General features: G+C 45.6%; 1 protein-coding gene across 1 annotated transcript; it reads left to right on the top strand.

Moving 5' to 3' along the window:
* Window positions 1-1,800: 1,800 nt before the first annotated feature.
* Window positions 1,801-24,627, top strand: LOC146813122 (olfactory receptor 5V1-like). Its single transcript, XM_085615266.1, has 2 exons — window positions 1,801-1,896; window positions 23,680-24,627. Exons 1-2 carry the CDS (start codon window positions 1,801-1,803, stop codon window positions 24,625-24,627), a joined length of 1,044 nt encoding a protein of 347 aa, XP_085471392.1.
* Window positions 24,628-24,794: the final 167 nt, after the last annotated feature.

Here is a 24,794-nt window from a genome sequence, read left to right as displayed (position 1 = left end):
CGAGTGGCGGTGTGCAGTGCGAACTGCAGTTTGTGTTGGTATTCCTGCAATCGCGAGCGGGGAAAAAACTCCTCTGCACAGCTGCAAGCTTCTTGGAGTGAGGAGTGCAGAAAACTCCGTGAACGGAGCGAAGTTCACCGCTCAGGTCTACTGGTCACATCCACTCCAACTAGTAGTCCACGGGGCATATCAACAAGGGGCGGCGATAATATTATCACCGTTTTAGACCCTGTTTTCGGGCAAAAAGCGGTGATAATTTTATCGCATTATCAACAAGGACACGGTAGCGCGTGTTTCCTTACATTAGTGCCCCTTGTCAGCACGCCTCCCATCGCATCGCTAATGAGATGCAAAGGAGGCGTGCCTGACAAGACTCCCTTGGGAAAATATCGCTAACCCAGCTTCGTCATATTATCAACGAGGGTTAGCGATATTTGAAATCGCGTTAAGTATGCCTTAGCGCAGGAATTTAATGTCTGTTAAATTCCTGACTAAGGCATACCTAACATGAGGGGGTGGATTGTGTGGCTGAGACCACAGGCCCTATTACCAAGGATATCGCCGTTTTCCATGGAACATCGCTGGAAAACCAGCGATGTTCCATGGAAAACACCGCTATCACTGGAATAATTATCGCCATTGCACTATGCGTTGTTGATACAGCGATAGCCGGCGATATAAATCCTCATGCTAAGAGCGGCCAGCGGTAATTATCGCTGCCGCTTGATAATATGCCCCACATTCTTACAATCAACCTACCATTTTCGTGCAATTGCTGAGCTTTTTGATATCTCTGCCAGATCTGACAATTGATTTAATGAACTGTGCGCCTTCTCATGCGGTTTCATCGCGCAGTCCCACAGAATCTATGTAAAGCATTTGAAGGATAATTTATGTTTATCTGTAATGTATATTCAGCTCACTAAATAGCTTCTAAAAACCCTGAGCGAGTGCAACAAACAGAAACACTTAAGATGGGAGTGAGTGTTTGTGGAAGAGGAGGTGGTGGATGAGGTGGTAAGTCAAGGCATTTTTACAGAAATGTTGTTCAATCGTGCATTTTGATGCAATATTCTTAAACATATGGATAAACAGTGCCAATGGTTTTCGGATATGAATTAAAAAAAAATACAATACATCAGAGAGGTTGCGGCATTACGCTCAAGGGTAAACAAATGTGCATTAGTTTATTTTCTCACTCGACCTAAAACCTGCCTGCTAGCACTTTTCACATTTAAAAAAATCTATTTATATCTGTAAAATTTAAAAAGGAACTATGTTTTTTTAACTTTGGTTTTTATGCTGCTCATTCGGTCATCCTTCATAGGGCCCGATCACAAGAATTCAAATGTTTCTGTCATCCAAGGCCCTCTCTTTGAAGCTGCAACATCTGAACTTGGATGCACCTGAAGCGCAGATGTGCAGGGCTGACTCTCCTTCAGCGATTGGTCCACCAGGCTCTCAGGCGTCCAATCATATCCGCCGAGTCTGAGACCGCGCTTCCGTGTCGTGAAGCATGTACAGGCTGGGACGACTCTTGCTTTCTCGTTTCTCTTGTTAGGGTGAAATATATTAAGGCATACAGGCAGGCTCACAACAGGGCAGGTGTAGAGCTTCCACACACATACACAGAAACGACGTTTCCCATTACCCTTTTTTCTTAATATTTTGTATATTCGTTTTTTAGATTTCTTCAATGTTGTTACACTTGTATTACATGTGTGTGCGTTTCTGTGGGCTTTAATTGTTTAGCGTTTACATTATCACCGTGAATTAGAAGGTTTTTGTTTTGTTGTCCGGATGGGTTTTGTTTTAGATTCTGATGGTAGAAGATGTGCAGAGACAGCAGTTTTTGATGCTCTGTACTCCTTGTACAGCAGCATCAGTCAGGGGCAGGTGAGGGATTTGCAGGCAGACTTCCTTCACATAAATTATTATCCGTTTTTGTTATTGATTCCGAGGACTGACACGAGCGGGGCCCGCGGGGGTCAGTGCATATGAAGTTAATGGGCTTTTGACAGGTGTATCTCGGCAGCACCTTCTGTTAATACTGCTGCTGGGCGGAAGTGACGCACGGGCTTTAAAGGTCTTGGGCACTGGTATGTTCTGACAATAATGCCTGCCAGATATCACACAGACAGACGTCATGCCGGCTGTGGAGAAGAACATAGAACCCTGTCTCCACCAGGGCCGGCTTTAGAGCGGTGCAACATGTGCAGCTGAATTTGGTGGGGGATGCTGTGTTTAAAAATAAATTATGGGTTTAAAAGCTGTGAACTTCCTTCTGCGCCCAGCATTTTCAGGTAACAATAAAAATGTCAACATAAGTCTGGTGATTAGTGTTACTGCTTAAAAAGGTCAGGAACATCAGCAACAAAATAAGACATATTTTTTTGGCTGCTAGCAGTTCAGCAGCCCCCACCGGAGACCCCTTCATATATTTAAAGTTGTCACCCTAAGCCTCTCGGGGGCTTGACATAATAACCCTAGGAGAGGTTTTTAATTTCGTTCAAGAGTGTTTGGAGCTGGGATTTTTTTTATCTTGATATTCTTTGTGTTGTATTGTACAACTGTTTTCCAGCATGTGTATAATTGCAGAAAAACATCAGACAACAAGAATATTAAACATGTTAATGTTTTAGTAGCACTGACAAAGTTCAAAGTGAGTCAGTACATGCATTATTAGATGCCGGTGCATTTCATTGTCACTTACATATGTTTGCTTTTACTCTGGGGGAGACATACTGCAAAAGCCTAAAGGTCTGACATTAATGACTCTCCCCATTATACTGTGTCCTGATTCGGCCAGATGTTTTGTAGTGTTAAGGTTCAAGGCTTGATTGGGGGTCAACTGTTATTAATTTATACATAGTATTGTGTTGGAATATGTAATAAAGCACATTTACCTTTTATAAGTAAAATCAATGACTGGACAATTATTGATTGAGAGTTGTTTGCTCTGTGCCCAAGGCCTGTGGCATCAGCCCACACCAGCACCCCTTTGAAGGTCAAGTGCTACAATAGGGTTCCTAAAAGAGGCAAGTTATGGTCTTCATATTTCAGAAGGAATGACATTTGTCTCAACTAATGACCTAATTTGCTACAGTTCTCAATAAACTTAGGCCCTCGGTTTCTTACTTGTGGAGAAGTAGTGGGAAGGGTACCCAGACGTGAGAGGGGGTCAAATGGTATTGAGATGGGCTGGAGGGTCAATGGGTATTGGGATTTCAGCCATGGTGCTCTTCATGCATAGAAATGTCCCCACGGGCTCCAGGCTGAATCTCTGAAGACAGGGGCCTAACCCATAATGCGAGCGACAAAAAGCACAAACCATAGTGTGAAATATCAAGATGAGCTTAAAAAGCATAACACGTTCAAAATATTATGCGCAAACGATCAAAACGCAGTGTATCCTCAGGAAGGCAAAGTGGACCGGGAACATGTACGGTGGGCTTGCCCTGCCCCTAATCCCCAACAGTGGCATCCCTAACACCACCCAGACTTGGGCTCAAGGTAAAGACCCTAGGGCAGCCCCCTCCATCCCTCAGCTGACAATCATTTCCTGGAATGTAGCAGGCCTCAAGAAAATCCCAGAGGACAACTCAGCTCCTGATTATCTTCACAGAGGAGACATCCTATGTGTTCAGCAGACCTAGGCCAAAGTAACAACAATGCTCAGAGGTTACTAGGAATTGCAAACTCCAGCAATAAAATATAACATCTTTGGAAATAAAATATTACATCAACCCTGCAGAGCAACAGACAAAGCAGGCCATACATTATCTTATAACTGCAATAAAAGAGATAATACATAATATGATTTACATATGCCTATACTTCCCGAAGACTTGAACACCACGGCAGTGGGCAGTCACATCAAATAATCAGACTGTATTCAGATGCTGTATCATTTCAGAGCCTCATTACATATCATATTTAGTCTCGGTGAAATCCAAAAAGAAGCTTATGCCAAATTCTCCCTACCTTCGGGAACATATACAAGACTGGTTATATTTGGGAAATATCCTTTACCCCGCAGTCTTTACAACTACCAGCCTTTACAACAAAGTCAGTACCCCACAAGCGACGTTATCATGTGTTACTTTAGTACGCAAGTCATTACAACACCTAGCTGTAGGGGGCGCGTTGTCTGACTGGTGTTGGAGTTTTGAGTCCAACTCGTTTCCTACTGTAGAATGGATTTGGAATCATAATTTATAGTATTCCAAACTCCAGCGCCACCTATAGCAAGTTGTTGTGACGACTTGTATGCTAAAGTAACGTGTGGTAACATTGCACACAGGGTATTGACAGCATTGTAAAGGAGTGAGGGGTAAATGCCTGTGGGCTTCCCTCATACAACCATTATATTTTTCATTGGTGATGCTGACACTCAAGCTCCGCACCTTCGAAGTAGATGATGGGACAAAAGCGACCACAGACCTCTTTGGGTAATCTAGCAATCAGACATCAAGGCTTCATTGTGATTTACTGCCACTTAGGGAACCAACTGGGGAAGAACATCACAAGGGTCTCCCCAGAATCAAATGGAAAAACAACTTTGGCAAAAAGCTAAACAATTGGATCAATCAATCGGTCAATCAATCAGAACATTTGTAAAGCGAACTACTCACCCGTGGGGGTCTCAAGGCACTGGGGGGGGGGGGGGGGTAAGCTGCTACTGCTTGAATAGCCAGGTCTTGAGTAGTCTTCTGAAGGTTAGAGGGTCCTGGGTCTGCCGTAGGCGGATGGGGAGGGTGTTCCAGGTCTTGGCGGTGAGGTGGGAGAATGATCTGCCACCTGTGGTTGCTCTTCGGATGCGGGGGAAGGTGGCAAGGGCGAGTTCGGCGGAGCAGAGCTTGCGTTTGGGGGTGTAGAAGATGGGTCGTCTCTTGAGGTATGCTGGTCCGGTGATGTGTAGTGCCTTGTATGCATGGGTGAGGAGCTTGAAGGTGATCCTCTTTTTGATGGGGAGCCAGTGCAGGTTTCTCAGGTGGGGTGTGATGTGGCTGCGGCGAGGCATGTCAAGGATCAGGCGTGCAGAGGCGTTCTGAATGCGTTGTAGTCGTTTCAGTAGTTTGGCCGAGGCTTCCACGTAGACGACGTTTCCGTAGTCCAGCCTGCTGCTGACGAGGGCCTGGGTGACCATTCTTCTTGTTTCAGTGGGGATCCACCTGTTGATCTTGCGGAGCATGCGGAGGGTGTTAAAGCAGGAGGATGAGACGGCATTGATCTGTGTAGTCATGGAGATAGTAGAGTCGAGGATGAACCCCAGGTTGTGTGCGTGGTCGGTGGGTGTTGGTGCTGCTCCCAGTGCGGTCGGCCACCAGGAGTCATCCCAGGCCGAAGGGGTGGAGCCGAGTGTAGGAGAGTAGGATCTGCACTTGTGTTGCCCCCACTTTTTTTCTGATGTATACACTGGTTTCTGGCTATAGTCTGGCTGGGTCCCTGCTAATCAGGGCCCCAGTCTAACTGATCTCTCTAAACAACTTGGTGTGCATATTAGATGCACTAGTGATTGGATACTGTGGTACCTTATGAGCCCCTAGTATATGGTACCTTAGGCACCTAGGGCATTGGTACTTCACAGGCCTACCAGGGGCTGCAGCATGTATTATGCCACCCCTGGGAAGCACTCACAATCTGACACCACAGGCCTGCTACTGCAGCCTGTGTGAGGTAGTGCTAGCACTCCTCACTGAGGTATAGGTTCCTATATCTCACCATACACACACATATAAACCTATCAGTCACCCCTATGGTAGGCCCTATCAATCCCAAGGGCAGGGTGCTTGGTTTACTATGTGAGGGGGTGCTTCTGCCTGAGAAGGACCCCTCTGCAGCTGGCAGAGTCTATTCTCTGCTGCTGTTTGTGGATGCGGTTAAACCATATACTCTTAAGTGCATTATAACCTCGCGGTAAATGCTAACTTTGGAATGACTGCATCAAAACATGTCGTGTTTGGTGTCAAACAACTTGGAATCCTACCCCACACCAGTAACTGGTGTGGGAGTAGGATCCCACCCTTCTAGAGGGGACGACATGTACACACTGTACTACACGGTAGAAATCTTTCAGAGCCCTGGCATCACAAAATGGATGCCACCAGCACAGACACCGGACTGCCCTCCTGCTGCTGACCGAAACTCGCAGTGGAGGGAGCCCAACAAAGGGTTTCTTGTCACAGGGAGGTGTCACCACCTCTCAGACAGGATTTAGTGTATTGGAGCTGGGTGGGTGCACTCTTAAAGTGCTTTGAAGTCCTGCACTGGGGGAGCAGTAGGCTCCTCCGTGCATATGCCAGCTCAAACCGGTTCAGGGGCTGCCTGCCCCTGTCCTGGCGTGAAACTGGACAAAGGGAAGTGGGTGTAACCACCCACTACCCTGGCCCTCCTAGAGGAGTGGCCATAGAGCTAGTCCCTCCCATCTTATCAGTATAAGATACCACACATTGCCAATGCAATTTAGATTACACCTGGACGACGCTCTAAGAAGAAGAATCCTGGCCCTTCGACTTTCTATTACCTCTAGAAGACCTAAAGGACTGAACAACGGTTGCAAACTTTGCCGCTCCCGCTGGAGCCCGAAGTCTCTGCGTCCCCTGAAGCAGATTTCCTGACCTCTCGACAGCCATTTTGAGTCCCCAGCGAAGCTGTGGCATCTGGACCCCACGAGTGACGAGGAACAGCGATACCAGGGAACCGTGCACTGATTTCAAATGCAAGCCCAAAACGACAAGCTACAAACTTGTGCTTTGGACCATTTGTTGTCCAAGTCCCTAGCAGGTCTAGTACCGAAAATCAGCGGCCTACCTCGTCGCGAGTGACCGTGGGCTTCGGATTCCAGCGGACACTTCTCTCGACGACACAAGCAGCAAGTCTTCAGTGATCTCCATTGAAAACAGCATCGCGACCCGACACCAAAGGACACCTATGCACCCGGCTTCCCTGGGTGAGGTAACTCTTGCATGAAGGTGTCCAAGTGTGTATTGGCTATCGAAATACTTACCCTGTAAGTTGTTTGCTTGTTGTCCACTCCGAAGTGCCCTAGAACTGTAAATTACAAACCGCGACATTTTGCCATTGAAACCAACGAGAAACCCGCGTGTGTGTTTAGACACTGCACGCGCCTCCTGTGGGCTGATTACTTACCTGTAAACACTGCAGCAGTGAAGCCCCAGCGATTCCCAAGGCCCTAGGCCTCTTCATATTGCAAGTCGAGTTTGTTATACCATTTTTTTAGTATATGGTCTAGTACGCCCCTAGGGCTACAGCCATATGTGTGCTTAATTTATTGAGAATTGTTGATCTTTTGAATGTTTACCTGGCTCTAATCTCATAAAGAGATTAGTAGAGTTTATTTAGTAATAAATACATATATATTTGATATATATACCTGTGTGGTGTCTTTTCATTTGGTAATTCAAGAGATTATAAGGTAAAACAAGCTGCTTTACATTCCTCAGAGACTTAGCCTGAAGGCTGCTCTCCACAGCTACCACTAGGATAGCTTTCTTTAAAAGGTTGTCTTTTAACCTATCTACCAAGAGTCGAATTGGACTGGTGCAAGGTGGCCACTATAACTAGTGACCAGCATATGCCAGGCCAACTTCTCACACCGAGGATGAGGTCTTCCGTCTTGTCCGAGTTTAGCTTCAGATGGCTGTTCTTCATCCACTCGGCGACGGCTTTCATTCCTTCGTGGAGGTTGGTTTTGACGGCGAGAGGGTTCGTGGTGAGGGATAGGATCAGCTGGGTGTCGTTGGCATAGGAGATGTTGTTGAGGTCATGCAGTCGGGCGACGTGGGCGAGTGGGGCCATGTAGATATTGAATAATGTCGTGCTAAGGGATGACCCCTGGGGTACGCTGTAGAGGACCTTGGTGGCTGTGGAGCAGAAAGGGGGGAGTCGGATGCTTTGGGGTCTGCCGGAGAGGAAGGAGATGGTCCAGTCCAGTGCCTTGTCCCGGATCCCAGCGTCTTGGAGGTGTGTGTGTAGGGTGCGGTGGCAGACAGTGTCGAAGGCAGCTGACAGGTCCAGGAGGATGAGGGCCGCGGTTTTGCTGTGGCCCAGCAGGGCCCTGATGTCATCGGTCACAGCGATGAGGGCAGGTTCGGTGCTGTGGTTGCTGCAGATCCCGGACTGGGACGGGTCCAGAATGCTGTTCTCCTCGAGGTAGCGGGTCAGTTGGGCAGGTGCTATGTCACCCAGAACACTTACTCCTCCAGTGCACTGGGAGGAACTTGCCACAGAACTTTGTACAGCCCTGGGGAGAGGACTGAGACCCACTCTGAGAAGAAATATCCTCACTCAAACATCCACCACACCATCATCACAGCCACCAAACCGGTCAAAAGCAAGGGCAACTTCTGAAGGGCCTTAGCAACCAAATGATGTGCTGATAAAGCTTTTTCTGGACAAACAATTTCAGCATACAGAGTAGCTCATAGGCGGATTGTATGGCAACAAAAAACAAACAAAATGAAGAGAAATGGCTAAAGATCTTTCCCATCCTACAACAGAAGAATCATTCCCACTTTTGGAAGCTCATAAACAGCCTCAGTAACTTTGCCCAGACCAAAGAGAACACCGTGGTGGAAATGTAGTGGATCACATATGTTAAGCTCCTATGGCAAAAGAAACAACACCCACCCAGCGACTTCCAGTTTCAGACTGATACACTCAAAAAGCCTCCCTTTCACAGAGGCCTCAGTCAAAACCACCATACATAAAATGAGGAGAGATGAGTCCCCAGACCTAATTGCCTTAATTAGTCTTTAAATCTGCAAAAGTCTTTTGGGAAGGGATACTTTCTCCAATCTTCAACTATCCCTTTGACACTGCAATGGCTCCAATTTCATGGAGATGGTCAATTCTCTTCCCGATTTACAAAAAGAGCGATTGCTCAAGCAGGTCTGCATGTTGGCCCCTCACTTTTTCATTTTTAAACAGACGACCTGAGCACTGAAAAGGAAGGCGCTAGTCTAGTTACACCAATTCTGCAGTACGCAGATGGTATTGTAATATAAAATCACACAAAACCAGGTCTGCAGAGAACCCTTGATGTACTTCACAGATTCAACCAGGCCAATAACTTCCAGGGGAAACCAAGGAAAGACCAAAATCATCATTTTGGAAAATATCTTAATAAGAAACAAGTATAGTGCCAGCTCAGGGACCAACAAATTACATCGGTCGCAAACTACAGCTATATTGGGGTCCGATTCACTGAAGGGGCATGGCCTACTACCCATCTAGAGCACCTTAAAAGCAAGGGTGTGGCAGTCATCTATAGCCTGAAACTCCCAAACAATTGCCTGCACAGCCCAACAACTGAACCAATGATAGAAGTGCTGAGAACAAAACGTTCAGCTCTAAATTACGGCCATCTAGCCTTTCCTGGTGCGCTGGAAATGTAACTTAATGTTCTGCTCGATTTTCCCGGCCCTTTTGTGTTGTAGGGTGATTACTGTGACTTCAGTCTCTTACCATCCAAGTCTAAGGGTTAGAGTAGTGAATGGAGCCTATCTGCTGGGCACTTTAACATGATCCTGTGCTCTTCCCGTAGATCAGGGCTTGCACACATAACCTAGGGGATAGATTTGTTAGTATTAGGGATAACCTGCCCTATAGTGAGGGTATTTCCTGGAGCCGTGCTGAATTCAGGCCTGGTAGGCCTCAAACGGGAGAGACTCCATCTTTCTTTCTGCTCCAGCAGCTTGGGAAGCTTCTAGGTAAAAGGGGATGTTTTAGTTATGAGGTGTTATTCGCTTGGAGAGAACCGGTTCAGGCCGGCCCTTATCGAAGGATTGTATTTTTCTTCGTGCCGAAGACGCTACATCAGGCCGGCCGGCTGGGAGAGTGTCCTTGGTACGGGGAGGTACAAGAATTTGGTGGGCGGCAGGTCACGGGCCGGAATTTTCCATGAGGAAATGCACCTCTATATTAGTGAAAGTCCGAGGCAGTTGCTTGGCACTTGTTTCAGTCCGTAGGCGGCGTCTGGCCGTTAGCAGTAGAGCTACTACTTATTCCAGGGAAGACAAACGCCATCTTGAAGGCGGAGAAGAAACCGAGAGACAGATGTTCTCCTAGTAGAATAGCCGGAGAGGAGAGAGTAGCCGATGAGGAAGAGGTCCCAGTGGCTCGGAGAAGGGTGAAGGGAACAGATCCGTGCGCGGAGGTGTGACTCCCAGACGAGCCGAGGCATAGACGAGAAGGGAACCTAGATGACCACGGAGTGCAGGCTACACATTATTAAGGTGATGTCGACCCTTTCTTATTAGATTGTACAACTTAATCTTTCGCTTTTCTTTACAGGTTGTGAGTTATATTGTAATGTTGTAATGTTATGTGATTGTGTAATAAAATACCCCAGTTTGTAGTGAACCAACATGTACTGTGTGTTCTTGTATGAGAGGGTAGCCTATTCCTCTAGTCAGCTGCGACTATATGAACAGATGTCAACCCTGATCAGGTAAGTGGTAACTGAATAAGGGAGAAGAGGAGCCCCTTAAACCAGGGAACAGGTTGTGCTCGAACTAGCAATCTTTGTGTGATCTGATGAATAATGATACTCCAGTTTGTAGTGGACCAATGTGTGCTGCGTGTTCTCGTATAAGAGGGTAGCCTATTCCTCTAGTCAGCTGCGGCTATATGAACAGATGTTAATCCTGATCGGATGAGTGGTAACTGAATAAGGGAGAAGGGGAGCCCCTCGAACCAGAGAACAGGCAGTGCTCGAACTAGCAGTGTCTGTGTGATGATGTTATGGTAATCATAGGACGAACTTGTGATCTGATACTGCCGTCTGGGTAGAGAGTCCTGGGTTCGTATGGGACCGCGAGGCCGCCGCTTGTGATACTGCCGTCTGGGTAGAGAGTCCTGGGTCCGTATGGGACCGCGAGGCCGCCGCTTGTGATACTGCCGTCTGGGTAGAGAGTCCTGGGTACGTATGGGACCGCGAGGCCGCCGCTTGTGATACTGCTGTCTGGGTAGAGAGTCCTGGGTTCGTATGGGACCGCGAGGCCGCCACTTGTGATACTGCCGTCTGGGTAGAGAGTCCTGGGTTCGTATGGGACCGCGAGGCCGCCACTTGTGATACTGCCGTCTGGGTAGAGAGTCCTGGGTTCGTATGGGACCGCGAGGCCGCCACTTGTGATACTGCCGTCTGGGTAGAGAGTCCTGGGTTCGTATGGGACCGCGAGGCCGCCGCTTGTGATACTGCCGTCTGGGTAGAGAGTCCTGAGTTCGTATGGGACCGCGAGGCCGCCGCTTATGATACTGCCGTCTGGGTAGAGAGTCCTGGGTTCGTATGGGACCGCGAGGCCGCCGATTGTAAGAGGTCTTGGTATGTGTATTAGGAATTCCCTGTCCTTAGGCGGTAGATATATTTGGTTACCTATTGTAGATAGGTCCTAGGGACGAAGAAACGTTCTGGCTGGGTTAGTGAGGCTCTGATGAGCGAATTCCACCTGATCCAAAAACCCAAGCAGAACATTTGGCGTCACGAACCGTTTACGAAACCTGTGTGCGTTGTTGCTGTGTCGTGTTTGCTTTCGGCGCGTGCGTGGTTTTGTTTGTATATTATTTGTGGTATAATTGTGCGTATAGTTTTTTCTTTTTCTCTCTCTCTTCTTTCTTTTCTTTTTCTTCTTTTTCCGAGATGTTTTCCAGAAAGTCGAAATCTACTTTTCAGTTGCCCGTTGAGATTCCCGGTTGGGGTTCAACGCCTTATGAAGCCTTAGCCCGCGAGTGGGCTGATTCCACTGGTTTGAGTGAGAATTGGAATTCTTTTTTGGAGCTGGCGGAGCCGGCTAATGTGATTACTTGTTTACAGAAGGCACCCGTATCTAAGGGTGATGAGCTTCCCATTTTGGGGCGCAGAGGTTGGATTGTTCTGTCTGCGTACAGGATTCTGCATGAGAGGTTGTTGAACTTACAGAAAGTGCATAAGGACGTGGAAGCGAACTTTGTTGAGATTCAGAATGCTCATACTTTGTTGCGGTGTCAGAATAAGTTGCTTACTGACAAACTTGAGACGTACCAAACTATTGCCGAGAGGGCGGCTGTGCGAATTGCTCGTTATAAATACAAGAACCGGCGTGGTCGGGTTTCGACGCGAAAGGTGCGTCTGGTCGTGGCGAAAGCTGGACTAGACTGGAATCCTGATGAATGGGATGGTAATATCTGGAACTCGAGTGACTCTTGTTCCTCGGGTGAGGAGTCTGCCAAGCGCGTGTCCTCTCGCTCCGGCCGTGATTGTGAGTCTGCTTCTCGCACCTCTGATGGTGCACCCCGTGATTGCACTCGTCCCTCCAGTGGGGTCGCTGCTTCTTCCACTGATTGTTCCCCTGCGTGTACTGCTCGGGCTCCTTGTGATGCTCGTCCTGCGGTCTCGGCACATCCAGTTTTTCGACGGAAATTGCAGCAGTGTCCCGCTGCTCCGAATGGTGTTTCTTTGGATTCTTTGGAGGATTTTACTCAACAAGAAATTAGTGATATTTTGCAGCGCTTTCGCCAGCGAGCTGGTGAGACCTTACTCACATGGATGGTTCGCCTTTATGAACTGGGCGCTGCTGGCATTATGTTGGATGCTGGCGATTGTTTGAAGTTTTGTTCCTTGAGTTCGGATTCTACTATACAGGATCATTTTCGTAACTTTAATGGTGGTGGTCAAATTTCTTTGCTTCAATTGGCGACTGAGGGTTGTAATCTAAAATGTCCTACTGAGTCTGACTGGCCTGTGAATGATAAACCGTGGTATACTTTGCGCGATGCTGCACAACGCCTCAAAGAGGAGGTGATGAAAACGGCAATTTTTCTAAATACTTCTGACAGGTTGCTTGATGGTTTCTTGACGTCTTCTGTGCGGAATCGTATTATTCGTTCTTCCCCTGTTGCTTATAAGCAGGTCATGATGACTTTATTGATTAACCAGACTGGTAACGTGTTATCTGTGGTGCTGGAATCGGTACGCCAACTCGGTGAGTTGGGTGAGTGGTTTAAACCTGAACGACAGTCCCGGCCTGACACTCGTACTCCTGGTGACAATAAACTTTCTAGACGTGATATGTTTGCTGCTCTTGTGGCTGATGGTGTGCGGAAGGAGGATATTGATGGTGAGACTACTGCTCGTTTGTGGGAAATGTTTCGCAAACGTGGCTTGGATCGAAAGGAGGGTGCCCGGCGTGTCCGCACGACTGAGTGCGATCGTGGTTTTTCTGACGGTAGCGGTGATGACGACCGCCGTGGGCGCTCTGTTCGTCGTGATGATCGTCGTCCTGTACGTGATTTGTCCCCCCGTCGTGATGGAGACAGAGAGAGAGAGGGGGATACAGAAAGGGGGAGAGATGATTATGTTAATAGCAGACGCAGAGATGATAGGGATCAATCCCCTGAGTTGAGGAGAGAGGATCGGCACAGATTGGCTGATCGACACCCGCAGCACAGTACAGTGGACAGGAATCCATTTCGTAATGGAGATGGATATGAACAGGAGGTATCGATACCTAAGAAACGTGAGAGTCTCTATCCTGATTTATCCTGGTACACAGAATGCAGTAAAAATGACTAGGAGATAGGTCAAGCTCCAGTACACAGATGGGCTCACAGAGATAATAGACCCTATGTAGATATTGATATTTATTGGAGACATCGTAATATCCAAAGGGCCCGAGCATTGGTAGATACAGGAGCGGAGGCCACTCTTATTCATGGAAAATCAAAGAAGTTTAAAGGTCAGTCTTTTACAATTACCGGATTAGGAGGAAAGGAAACTCCCGCAGTTCAAACGTTACTTGAAATGAGAATAGGTAGAATTCCTAGAAAAGAATACTCTGTATTAGTGGTGCCACTCTTAGAATTCATAATTGGAATTGATATTCTGAAAGGAATGACTTTGCACTTAGATGACGGATGTTATCAATTTGGAACAAAAACTTATATATCGTCCAGGCCTGTACGGGTTGGTCGTTTAAGAATGCCCCCCATAACGGTTCCCCAGGCGACAAAAGTGGTTTGTCAGAAGCAGTATCGTATTCCAGGTGGTCATGAAGAGATTAGTACCACTATTCAGGAGTTGGTGGATGTAGGAGTTATAACCCCAATTACTTCTGCTTGGAATAATCCTGTTTGGCCTGTACGTAAGAGTGATCATTCTTGGCGTATGACTGTTGATTATCGAGAATTAAATAAACACACACCCTCTTTGACTGTTGCAGTACCGGATGTCATTACACTACTTGAAAGAATTCAAAAACATCCAGGTACATGGTATGCGTCCATTGATATTGCTAATGCTCTCTTTTCGATTCCGATTGCCCCTGAGTGTCAGGAACAATTCAGTTTTACATGGAATGGGCGTCAGATGACGTTTAGAAGTCTTCCCCAGGGCTATGTACATAGTCCTACGATATGTCACCGGCTGGTGGCAGAGCATTTGGCTGAGGTACCGGTTCATCCACAAATTCAGATATGTCACTATATTGATGACATTTTGATCCAAGGCGAGACACGAGGAAGTTCAGACACAATTGGACAGAGTCATTGAGTGCCTGCGTGAGAAAGGTTGGGAAATTAACCCGGATAAATTACAAGGTCCGTCCCAGGCTGTAAAATTTTTGGGTATTAATTGGCATGAGGGGCACCGGGAAGTGATCCCTCAGGTTAAACAGAAGATCCTTGACTTTGCAGTTCCGAGGAGTAGGAAAGAAGCCCAAAGCTTCATTGGTTTGTTTGGTTTTTGGCGACAGCATATTCCTCATTTGAGTCAAATATTGGCCCCTTTGTACCGTGTCACTCGTAAAAAGAATGCATTTGAATGGGATAAACCACAGCAAGATGCGTTCAGTCTGGCAAAAGAAGCGATTCAGCATGCTCTGGATTTATGGCCTGTACGTGATGGTGATGTGGATTTGAATGTGTCGGTACAAGGTCTTTATGCGAATTGGAGTTTGTGGCAGAAACAAGGCAAGAGTAGAGTACCGTTAGGTTTCTGGACCAAAAAGTTGCCTGATGCTGGTGAGCGTTATACACCTTTTGAGAAACAGTTACTTGCATGTTATTGGGCTCTGGTGGATACCGAGCAATTGACTTTGGGACATGATATAGTTTTGCGACCTGAAATTCCTATCATGCAGTGGGTTATGAGTTCGCCGAAAACTCACCGAATTGGACATGCTCAAGAGGCGAGTGTGATTAAATGGAAGTGGTATATACAAGACAGGGCGCGTGTGGGACAAAAAGGAGTTGCATCTTTGCATGAGCAGGTGGCGCGAGCGCCATCGACTGAGACTGAGAATGAATGTTCCGTACCTTTAGTACAGGAGTCTCCTGTTAAATGGGGTAAACCTTTTGATGATTTGTCCGCTGAGGACCGAAATCATGTCTGGTTTACGGATGGTTCAGCAAGGTTCATAGGGACGAAGCGGCATTGGAAGGCGGTGTCCTACAATCCGATCACACAAAAATTGCTGAGCACAACTGGTGAGGGTAAGAGCAGCCAGTTTGCTGAGCTCTATGCTGTCTATCAAGCTTTGAAACAAGAGTTACCTGGTACATGTCATATTTTCACCGACTTCTGGTCTACTGCCAATGGACTGGCAGTTTGGTTGCCGACTTGGCATTCCCATTGTTGGGAATTACATTCCAAAGAACTGTGGGGAAAAGAATTATGGCAGGAGATTTGGGAAATGCTCCCACAGAGTACTGTTACAATCTTCCATGTGGATGCTCATACCCCGATAGACTCTCTTGACAAATTTTTTCATAACATTGCAGATGAGAAATCCAAAATTGCTGAGGCAGTGGTGGACAGGCAAGATTCTGATATTGCGGGATTGGCGAAATGGGCCCACCAGAAAGCAGGACACTTTGGAGAGAAAGCCACTAGCAGGTGGGCTGCTGATCGAGGGATTTATATTCCCCTAGACTTAATTAAAAATGTCATTCTACATTGTCCCATTTGTCAACATATCAGGCAGCGTAAAGTGCCCCAAATTGTTAAAGGTCATTTGCATCGCGGGAAATTGCCCGCTCAAATTTGGCAGATTGATTACATCGGCCCACTTCCTATGAGTAGGAATTGTCAATATGTTTGCACTATTGTTGACACATACAGTGGCCTATTGGTGGCCCTTCCCTGTAAGCAAGCTACCCAATTGAATACCATTAAAACATTGGAATTGATTATGATGTATTATGGTGTGCCATTCCAAATTCAATCTGATAATGCATCCCATTTTCGTGGAAGATTGGTACAGGAATTCTGTGTGGAAAACAATATTGAATGGATTTTTCATGTCCCATACTATCCACAGGCCTCGGGTCTTGTGGAGAGATTGAATGGTCTGCTGAAGGGGCAGCTACGTAAATTAACACATGACAATTATAAGAATTGGCGAGACTTTTTGTCCCAAGCGCTATTGATACTGAATAATCGTCCTTTTCTAAATGCTGAATCTCCACTTATGCGTTTGTTCCCTCCGAATGTTAATGCTCAGCCAAATGAAATCAGAGAGACTGTGATGTACTGGGAAATTACTCCCGGAGCTTTGGCTCCATGTAGAGCGACCCCAGGGTCGGCAGGTTTAGACTTGCATGCCATGGATGACACCGTTTTAAAAAGTAAAGATCGGGTCATCCTTGCTACCGGTGTTGGTGTTCATATACCAGCTGGGAATTTCGGATTAATCGCCCCTAGATCGGGGCTGGCTGTGAAAGGCGTTCAGGTACTTGGAGGAATAATTGACAGTGATTATCAGGGAGAGATTAAGGTGCTCCTGCTAAATAGCAGTGAGATTGACTTACTAATACGATCAACCGACCGAGTGGCTCAATTGTTAATAATGCCTGTTTTCAGTGGGGAGGTTATAAAAGGCACTGCCCCAACGTTGCTAACTGTACGAGGCCAGAAAGGATTTGGCTCCACGGATAATCCTGGGGCCAGAGTTTGGGTGCAGTCGCCTAAGAATCCCCCTGAACAAGCAGAGGTCATTGCTACCGGTCATGATAATACCATTTTAGTTATGAGACCAGGGAAAGATAGCTGGGACGCAGTCCCGGCTGACAAATGTTACTTACGAGAATGAATAATGCCTGTATTTGACTTTCTTTCAGATCATTCTTTGGACTGTTGCTGCAGGATGTGTCGGAAGCGCACTGTTTTCGGGCTGGTACGACGAGAGAGGAGGGATCCCATCAACCCGGGCTGAGCCAAGAATCCGAGTGTCGCGTTCCTTCACTGCGTGGGATTCGTCGTCGAACTTTTGGACTGCACTAGCGAAGCGGGTGACTAGCGCCCCTCATTTCTGCTTGACACCGATGAGATCAGTGAATGATATTTTAGCAACTTGTCTGGTTGCTGTCCCTGCGTCACTGGAGACTTTAACTCGTGTTTTTAATATATCCAGGGCTCGCCCCAATGTTCTTCTGGGAGACTTTGCCACCCATGAATATTGCCCCTCATGTACTGAACTTTCGGATCCGATACCTCCCATCCAGTCTCAAATAACTACCTATAATATCACACAAGGTGATCTATGTTTTTTCCTTACGTGTAATCCTAGTGCGATCTCTGAATGTGTGCGCCTCAAACTAAAAGGTGCCACGTCATTTACTGCTCATGAACGAACTTTGTGCCTTCAAAGGACACCGAAAACATGTACTCCTGTTCTAAATAATATGACTTGCAAGAGCTTGGTAGTTGCCCCCAGTCATTATCACACGATGTTACTACCTGCCGGATGGCTTTTCTCATGTGGTAATACTTCCTGGCCATATGTCCCCGCGAATATCTCTGGAGGCCCTTGTGCTATTACTAGACTGAGTTTACTCATGTTCGCTTCACATCCAAATGCCAACGCTCATGTGATTCGAGATACAGTGCAGTTGCATGAGGATTGTGACTCATCTTTACATTTATATTCCAAGTCTGAATACCTTAGCCTGGCTATTTCAATTATTGGTGTTCCTGCTTTGTCAGTTTATAATGCCAAATCTATTGGGAAAATGGCTTGCTGGATGGTGAAATCCATTAATCATACGTCTACAGTCCTGTCTGACATGCTATTAGACGCCCAGGGTGAACGCAGGGCTATCCTGCAAAACAGAGCGGCCATTGATTATCTTTTGCTTAAACATGGACATGACTGTTCTGAATTTGAGGGTCTTTGTTGTTTTAACTTGTCTGATCATACACAATCCATTCGAACCCACATCAATAAGTTACATGATTTGACAGAAGAAGTTAGAAAACACATTGACCAGGGCTGGTTTGACTGGATCTTTAATTGGTTACCCGATGTCCAAATGTTACGTCAAGTATTAGGAGGTATTCTGATTGCTATCGCCATTTTAATATCTATCTGTTGCTTTATTCAGTGTGTTCCTTCACTACTTCAATTTTGCACACCTGGTACTAGACATAGATCAGTTAGTTTTGTTTCATATTATTCTTCCACAGATGTTAGTTCCGTTTAATGGATGTATAATAGACTAAAGTCAAGGGTGAAATGTTCTGCTCGATTTTCCCGGCCCTTTTGTGTTGTAGGGTGATTACTGTGACTTCAGTCTCTTACCATCCAAGTCTAAGGGTTAGAGTAGTGAATGGAGCCTATCTGCTGGGCACTTTAACATGATCCTGTGCTCTTCCCGTAGATCAGGGCTTGCACACATAACCTAGGGGATAGATTTGTTAGTTTTAGGGATAACCTGCCCTATAGTGAGGGTATTTCCTGGAGCCGTGCTGAATTCAGGCCTGGTAGGCCTCAAACGGGAGAGACTCCATCTTTCTTTCTGCTCCAGCAGCTTGGGAAGCTTCTAGGTAAAAGGGGATGTTTTAGTTATGAGGTGTTATTCGCTTGGAGAGAACCGGTTCAGGCCGGCCCTTATCGAAGGATTGTATTTTTCTTCGTGCCGAAGACGCTACATCAGGCCGGCCGGCTGGGAGAGTGTCCTTGGTACGGGGAGGTACAAGAATTTGGTGGGCGGCAGGTCACGGGCCGGAATTTTCCATGAGGAAATGCACCTCTATATTAGTGAAAGTCCGAGGCAGTTGCTTGGCACTTGTTTCAGTCCGTAGGCGGCGTCTGGCCGTTAGCAGTAGAGCTACTACTTATTCCAGGGAAGACAAACGCCATCTTGAAGGCGGAGAAGAAACCGAGAGACAGATGTTCTCCTAGTAGAATAGCCGGAGAGGAGAGAGTAGCCGATGAGGAAGAGGTCCCAGTGGCTCGGAGAAGGGTGAAGGGAACAGATCCGTGCGCGGAGGTGTGACTCCCAGACGAGCCGAGGCATAGACGAGAAGGGAACCTAGATGACCACGGAGTGCAGGCTACACATTATTAAGGTGATGTCGACCCTTTCTTATTAGATTGTACAAATTAATCTTTCGCTTTTCTTTACAGGTTGTGAGTTATATTGTAATGTTGTAATGTTATGTGATTGTGTAATAAAATACCCCAGTTTGTAGTGAACCAACATGTACTGCGTGTTCTTGTATGAGAGGGTAGCCTATTCCTCTAGTCAGCTGCGACTATATGAACAGATGTCAACCCTGATCAGGTAAGTGGTAACTGAATAAGGGAGAAGAGGAGCCCCTCAAACCAGGGAACAGGTTGTGCTCGAACTAGCAATCTTTGTGTGATCTGATGAATAATGATACTCCAGTTTGTAGTGGACCAATGTGTGCTGCGTGTTCTCGTATAAGAGGGTAGCCTATTCCTCTAGTCAGCTGCGGCTATATGAACAGATGTTAATCCTGATCGGATGAGTGGTAACTGAATAAGGGAGAAGGGGAGCCCCTCGAACCAGAGAACAGGCAGTGCTCGAACTAGCAGTCTTTGTGTGATGATGTTATGGTAATCATAGGACGAACTTGTGATCTGATACTGCCGTCTGGGTAGAGAGTCCTGGGTTCGTATGGGACCGCGAGGCCGCCGCTTGTGATACTGCCGTCTGGGTAGAGAGTCCTGGGTTCGTATGGGACTGCGAGGCCGCCGCTTGTGATACTGCCGTCTGGGTAGAGAGTCCTGGGTCCGTATGGGACCGCGAGGCCGCCGCTTGTGATACTGCCGTCTGGGTAGAGAGTCCTGGGTTTGTATGGGACCGCGAGGCCACCGCTTGTGATACTGCCGAATGGGTAGAGAGTCCTGGGTTCGTATGGGACCGCGAGGCCGCCGCTTGTGATACTGCCGTCTGGGTAGAGAGTCCTGGGTTCGTATGGGACCGCGAGGCCGCCACTTGTGATACTGCCGTCTGGGTAGAGAGTCCTGGGTTTGTATGGGACCGCGAGGCCGCCACTTGTGATACTGCCGTCTGGGTAGAGAGTCCTGGGTTCGTATGGGACCGCGAGGCCGCCGCTTGTGATACTGCCGTCTGGGTAGAGAGTCCTGCGTTCGTATGGGACCGCGAGGCCGCCGCTTATGATACTGCCGTCTGGGTAGAGAGTCCTGGGTTCGTATGGGACCGCGAGGCCGCCGATTGTAAGAGGTCTTGGTATGTGTATTAGGAATTCCCTGTCCTTAGGTGGTAGATATATGTGGTTACCTATTGTAGATAGGTCCTAGGGACGAAGAAACGTTCTGGCTGGGTTAGTGAGGCTCTGATGAGCGAATTCCACCTGATCCAAAAACCCAAGCAGAACACTTGGGAACAAACAAATTTCCCCATATAAAAAAATATTTTCTGCATATCAGCACCTCGGCCAGCCAGTAGAGCGAGGTTGAGACTGGAGCTGGGCCTCGGGAGAAAAGACCTTGAATGCTGAGGAGTTCTATTAAAGTACTACATCAGGACCCTCTGGGCACCCGAGAACACACTCAAAGCACATCGAAAACAATATTCGAGGTGGGGACCACCAATCTACACTTCCCAGACATACCATTCTCAGCCTTGAAAAGGGCAGTGAATATACAGGTCAAGAAAATCTAATTTAAAGTGGACATTGAAAGTCTCCATTTCAGCCACACCTCTGAGGCCCTTGATGCCTCCTACACGCTGGAGAAGGCTCAGCCCTACCATCAGCAAGCCCACACAGTTCACACATGCAAGAAAAAAATATACATGAGGATCCTCGCCCTGCCAATCATGGGTTTAAACCTCGCTAGGGCTTGGCAGGATGAAGTAATATCCTGCAGACTTTGCAAATACCGCAGAGAATCCTGACTCCACCTGTTATACTGCTGCCCCAATACTCGCCCGCGACCGTCATCATCTGTTAGTCCCCTTATTCTGGGCCCATGGAAAAAGAACCTGTAGAAAAGCCTCTAACCTGTGTTTCTGCAATAACATTCCAATGGCCTTTGCAAGGTTGGGGAAATTCGAAGATGTAATGCAATCAGCACCCTAAAGGTCACCACTGGGTGACATTGGCTCGGTTCCAACGTATGCCATGTACTTTTTATATTCCTCTTCTGGGGTCAAGAGCACCATATTTCATTTGTTCCCCTCCCCCCTTTTATCTTGCGCCCGCGCTTTTTTGAAAAATGAATGCTCCCCGTACGTCTAAAAGGACATATGCAAATATTGTATTATTAAAATAATCTGGTTGTAAGTCAAGTAGAGTTAACATACATGCTGCTTTATCACATGCTATTATTTTAAAGAATTTTTAATGTTGCTTACATGCCATTTCCATTTAAACAGCACTGCAGATAGCCTTGTTTCACAAGCTTTTACTATTTTTGTTTATTCATATTTAGGAAATGCTATGTTTGTTGTTTTTATGTAATGATTTTAAGTAATCAATCATGAATAAATTCATTTATTATTTCATGGTTAGAGCTCATCCACGCGTCTTCACCTTTTTAAGCATTGATGTTGACTTCCCATGCCTGACTCTAACTCATTCTACATCTTCAAAACTATTTCAGTGCCACAAGCATGTATGACAAATGAGAAGCCAAAAGTTTAAATCAATAATGCGAGTGGGAAAACATAACAATTGAATAATAGTTGGATATAAATAGAGCCTTGGAGATCTGGGATGAAAAAAGGATGCGATCTTAGGGCCATATGTATGAACATTACCATTTTGAGATTCTAAAATAGTGATTTTTACCAAATCGCCATTTGCTAATTGCAAAATGCTATGTATGTAGGAATTGCAAAATATTTAGCGATTCCTTAATATATTACCTAATAGTGATTCGGTAAATAGAAAAACGCTATTAGCTATTATTACTTAATTCATTCCTATGACGCAAAAGGCCCATAGGTGTGAATGGTTTTCCATTAGCTAATTTACGATTACCTAATTTGTAATTGCAAATTAGCTAATGCAAAGCCAATGGTGACCGGTGGCCTAAGACCCCCTGAAACACCTCAAAAAAACAAAGTGTGCACATTTAAAGCACACACATGTCCTAGTGCCATGTGCGTGCTATATGGCACTTTGAAAAATGCGCTTATATTAATTTTTCAAAGTTTGCACATTCTTACCATCAACTTGAAGTTGAGGGTAACAGCATTTTCTCTAAATGTACAATTAGCATTTTGGGAATGCTTCTTAGGGATTTGCAAATTGCAATTCTCTGTTTGCATTCGCAAATTAGGTAATCACTAAAAAATGTGGTTACCTAAATTGCGAATCCTAAAGCCTTCCATACTTCAAGATATGTCATTTTGCATTAGCAAACGGACGAATTTTGTGATTCGCACCGTTTGCAAATGCAAAATGTCTTCATACATCTGGCTCAACATTCTCTTTACAAATATCTAAAACGTCTTAAAACAATTTAGCACAGTGTGTTGTACACCACGGCTATCATGCAAATCAATTAAGGTCTGCTGGTGTATGATGCTGAAAGCTGCATACATGTTCAGCATGATCGGCTATGCTGGAATATAAACATCAGCTAATCGGCTGAGTCCCCTCCAGTGTCTTGGTGGTGAAGCTCTGACAAATTGCATGGAATGAAATATATAATTCTCAAGAAAGGCCTTTTTTATCAACTGTTTTCTCCAATAACTTAGAAAGAAGAAGAAGTTGTGAGATAGAATGATAGTTAATCAAAACCATGTTACACAGTGAGGGCTCGTTAAGATAGTCACTACAATCCTTCCCCCAACACACATCCAAATAAGCAAATCCATAGCTGGTAGTACTAGGATTTCAATGTAGCATGCCATTAAAATATCACTGCTGGCTTAAAATAGTGCTTCAAGAACAACGAAGTATTTTGACTCAAGCATGTTCGTCTAGTATAAAGTTCATAGGTGGGCCTCAGATTTAGAACTTGATTCACACCAGAAAGTTAATAGTGCAACCACATTTCATTTGAAATGTTCTTAAATTTCAATCAATGTAGCAGAATACCTAGTCTAATTATAGGAGTGGATGATGTGATTTCCAGGACATACAGTCAGCTGTGATGGGTAGATGGAAGAAACATGTCTATGTCAAAAATACATATCATCAGTTTAATAAAGAATGAATAATGACCAAAGAAAATGAAAATCATGGTACAATTTGAACAACAAATGTATGAGCTATGCAGTAGCATTAAAAGGATTTTTTGTAAGCATGTTTGTGTGTTTGTATTTTCATAGTTTTTCTCTTTTTTAACATTGTTAAATTGTGTCTGCCAACCATCCACACTACTTGAATACTCTTGACAGCTTGTCTTGGATAATAAAATATTCTGTCTTTCTAATTTCAGCTGGTGCTAAGGTTTTTCCAAGAGTGACTCCATCGAGGAACAAATGGAAGGCGAAAATGAAACTGAAGCAAACATGTTTGTCATTGTTGGTTTTGTGGGTGTGAAACAGTTGCAAATGTCTCTTTTTGTTATTTTCCTCTTGATATACCTGATAACTTTACTTGGAAACTTTCTTATAATTGCAATTGTTTATTTAAATACACATTTACACACCCCTATGTATTTCTTCCTAACAAATTTGTCTTTCATTGACATCAGTAATACTACAATTATTTTACCACAAATGTTGACTCATTTCTTTCAGGGAAAACCCTTAATTTCCCTAACAGAATGCCTGCTACAGGTTTATTTTTTCCTAGTCGTTTTGTCTACAGAACTAATTCTTCTTGCAGTCATGGCTTATGATCGGTATGTGGCGATCTGCAATCCCTTACGTTATATGACCATCATGAGCAAGGTTGTGTGCATTCGGCTGGCAGTGGGAACCTGGATACTTGGCCTCATGGATTCAATACCACATACCTTGCTACTGTCGGGGCTCTCCTACTGTTCATCTCACACCATCAACCACTTCTTCTGTGATGTGACAGCCCTGGTGCAACTTTCTTGCAGTAGCACTGGCTTGATAGACACAGCAAATTACATCCTTGGTTCTGTTATGGGTCTATTGCCTTTTTTATTAGTGATAATATCTTATGTCAACATCCTCATGGCCATCCTTAGAATCCACTCAACACAGGGGAGACTCAAGGCCTTCTCCACCTGCTCCTCCCACCTCACTGTGGTTATTTTATTCTATGGGTCTATAAGTAGTGTATATATACGGCCAACATCAACATTTTCCATGAATGACAACAAACTATTGTCTCTATCATATACAGCAATTACTCCATTGTGTAATCCTTTTATATATACCCTGAGAAATAAAGATTTTAAGAATGCCCTACGAAAAGTAAAGACAACAACGTAGGACCCACGTCACAGATAATTGTGTGACCTACTTTAAATTACAGAGCAGAAAAACATCAACTAAAATTCATGATTCTATGGATTGTAATACTAAATTTTGGACTGTGATAAGCATGATGGTTACTGGGGAGGAAGGGTTCAGAATAATGAAGACAGAGATCAAATGTA

The sequence above is a fragment of the Triturus cristatus genome, chromosome 7 (genome assembly GCF_964204655.1).
Source record: "Triturus cristatus chromosome 7, aTriCri1.1, whole genome shotgun sequence".
In the NCBI taxonomy this organism is placed as follows: domain Eukaryota; kingdom Metazoa; phylum Chordata; class Amphibia; order Caudata; family Salamandridae; genus Triturus; species Triturus cristatus.
Note: the sequence above shows the minus strand (reverse complement) of the source record. Positions and strands in the feature narration are given on the sequence as shown.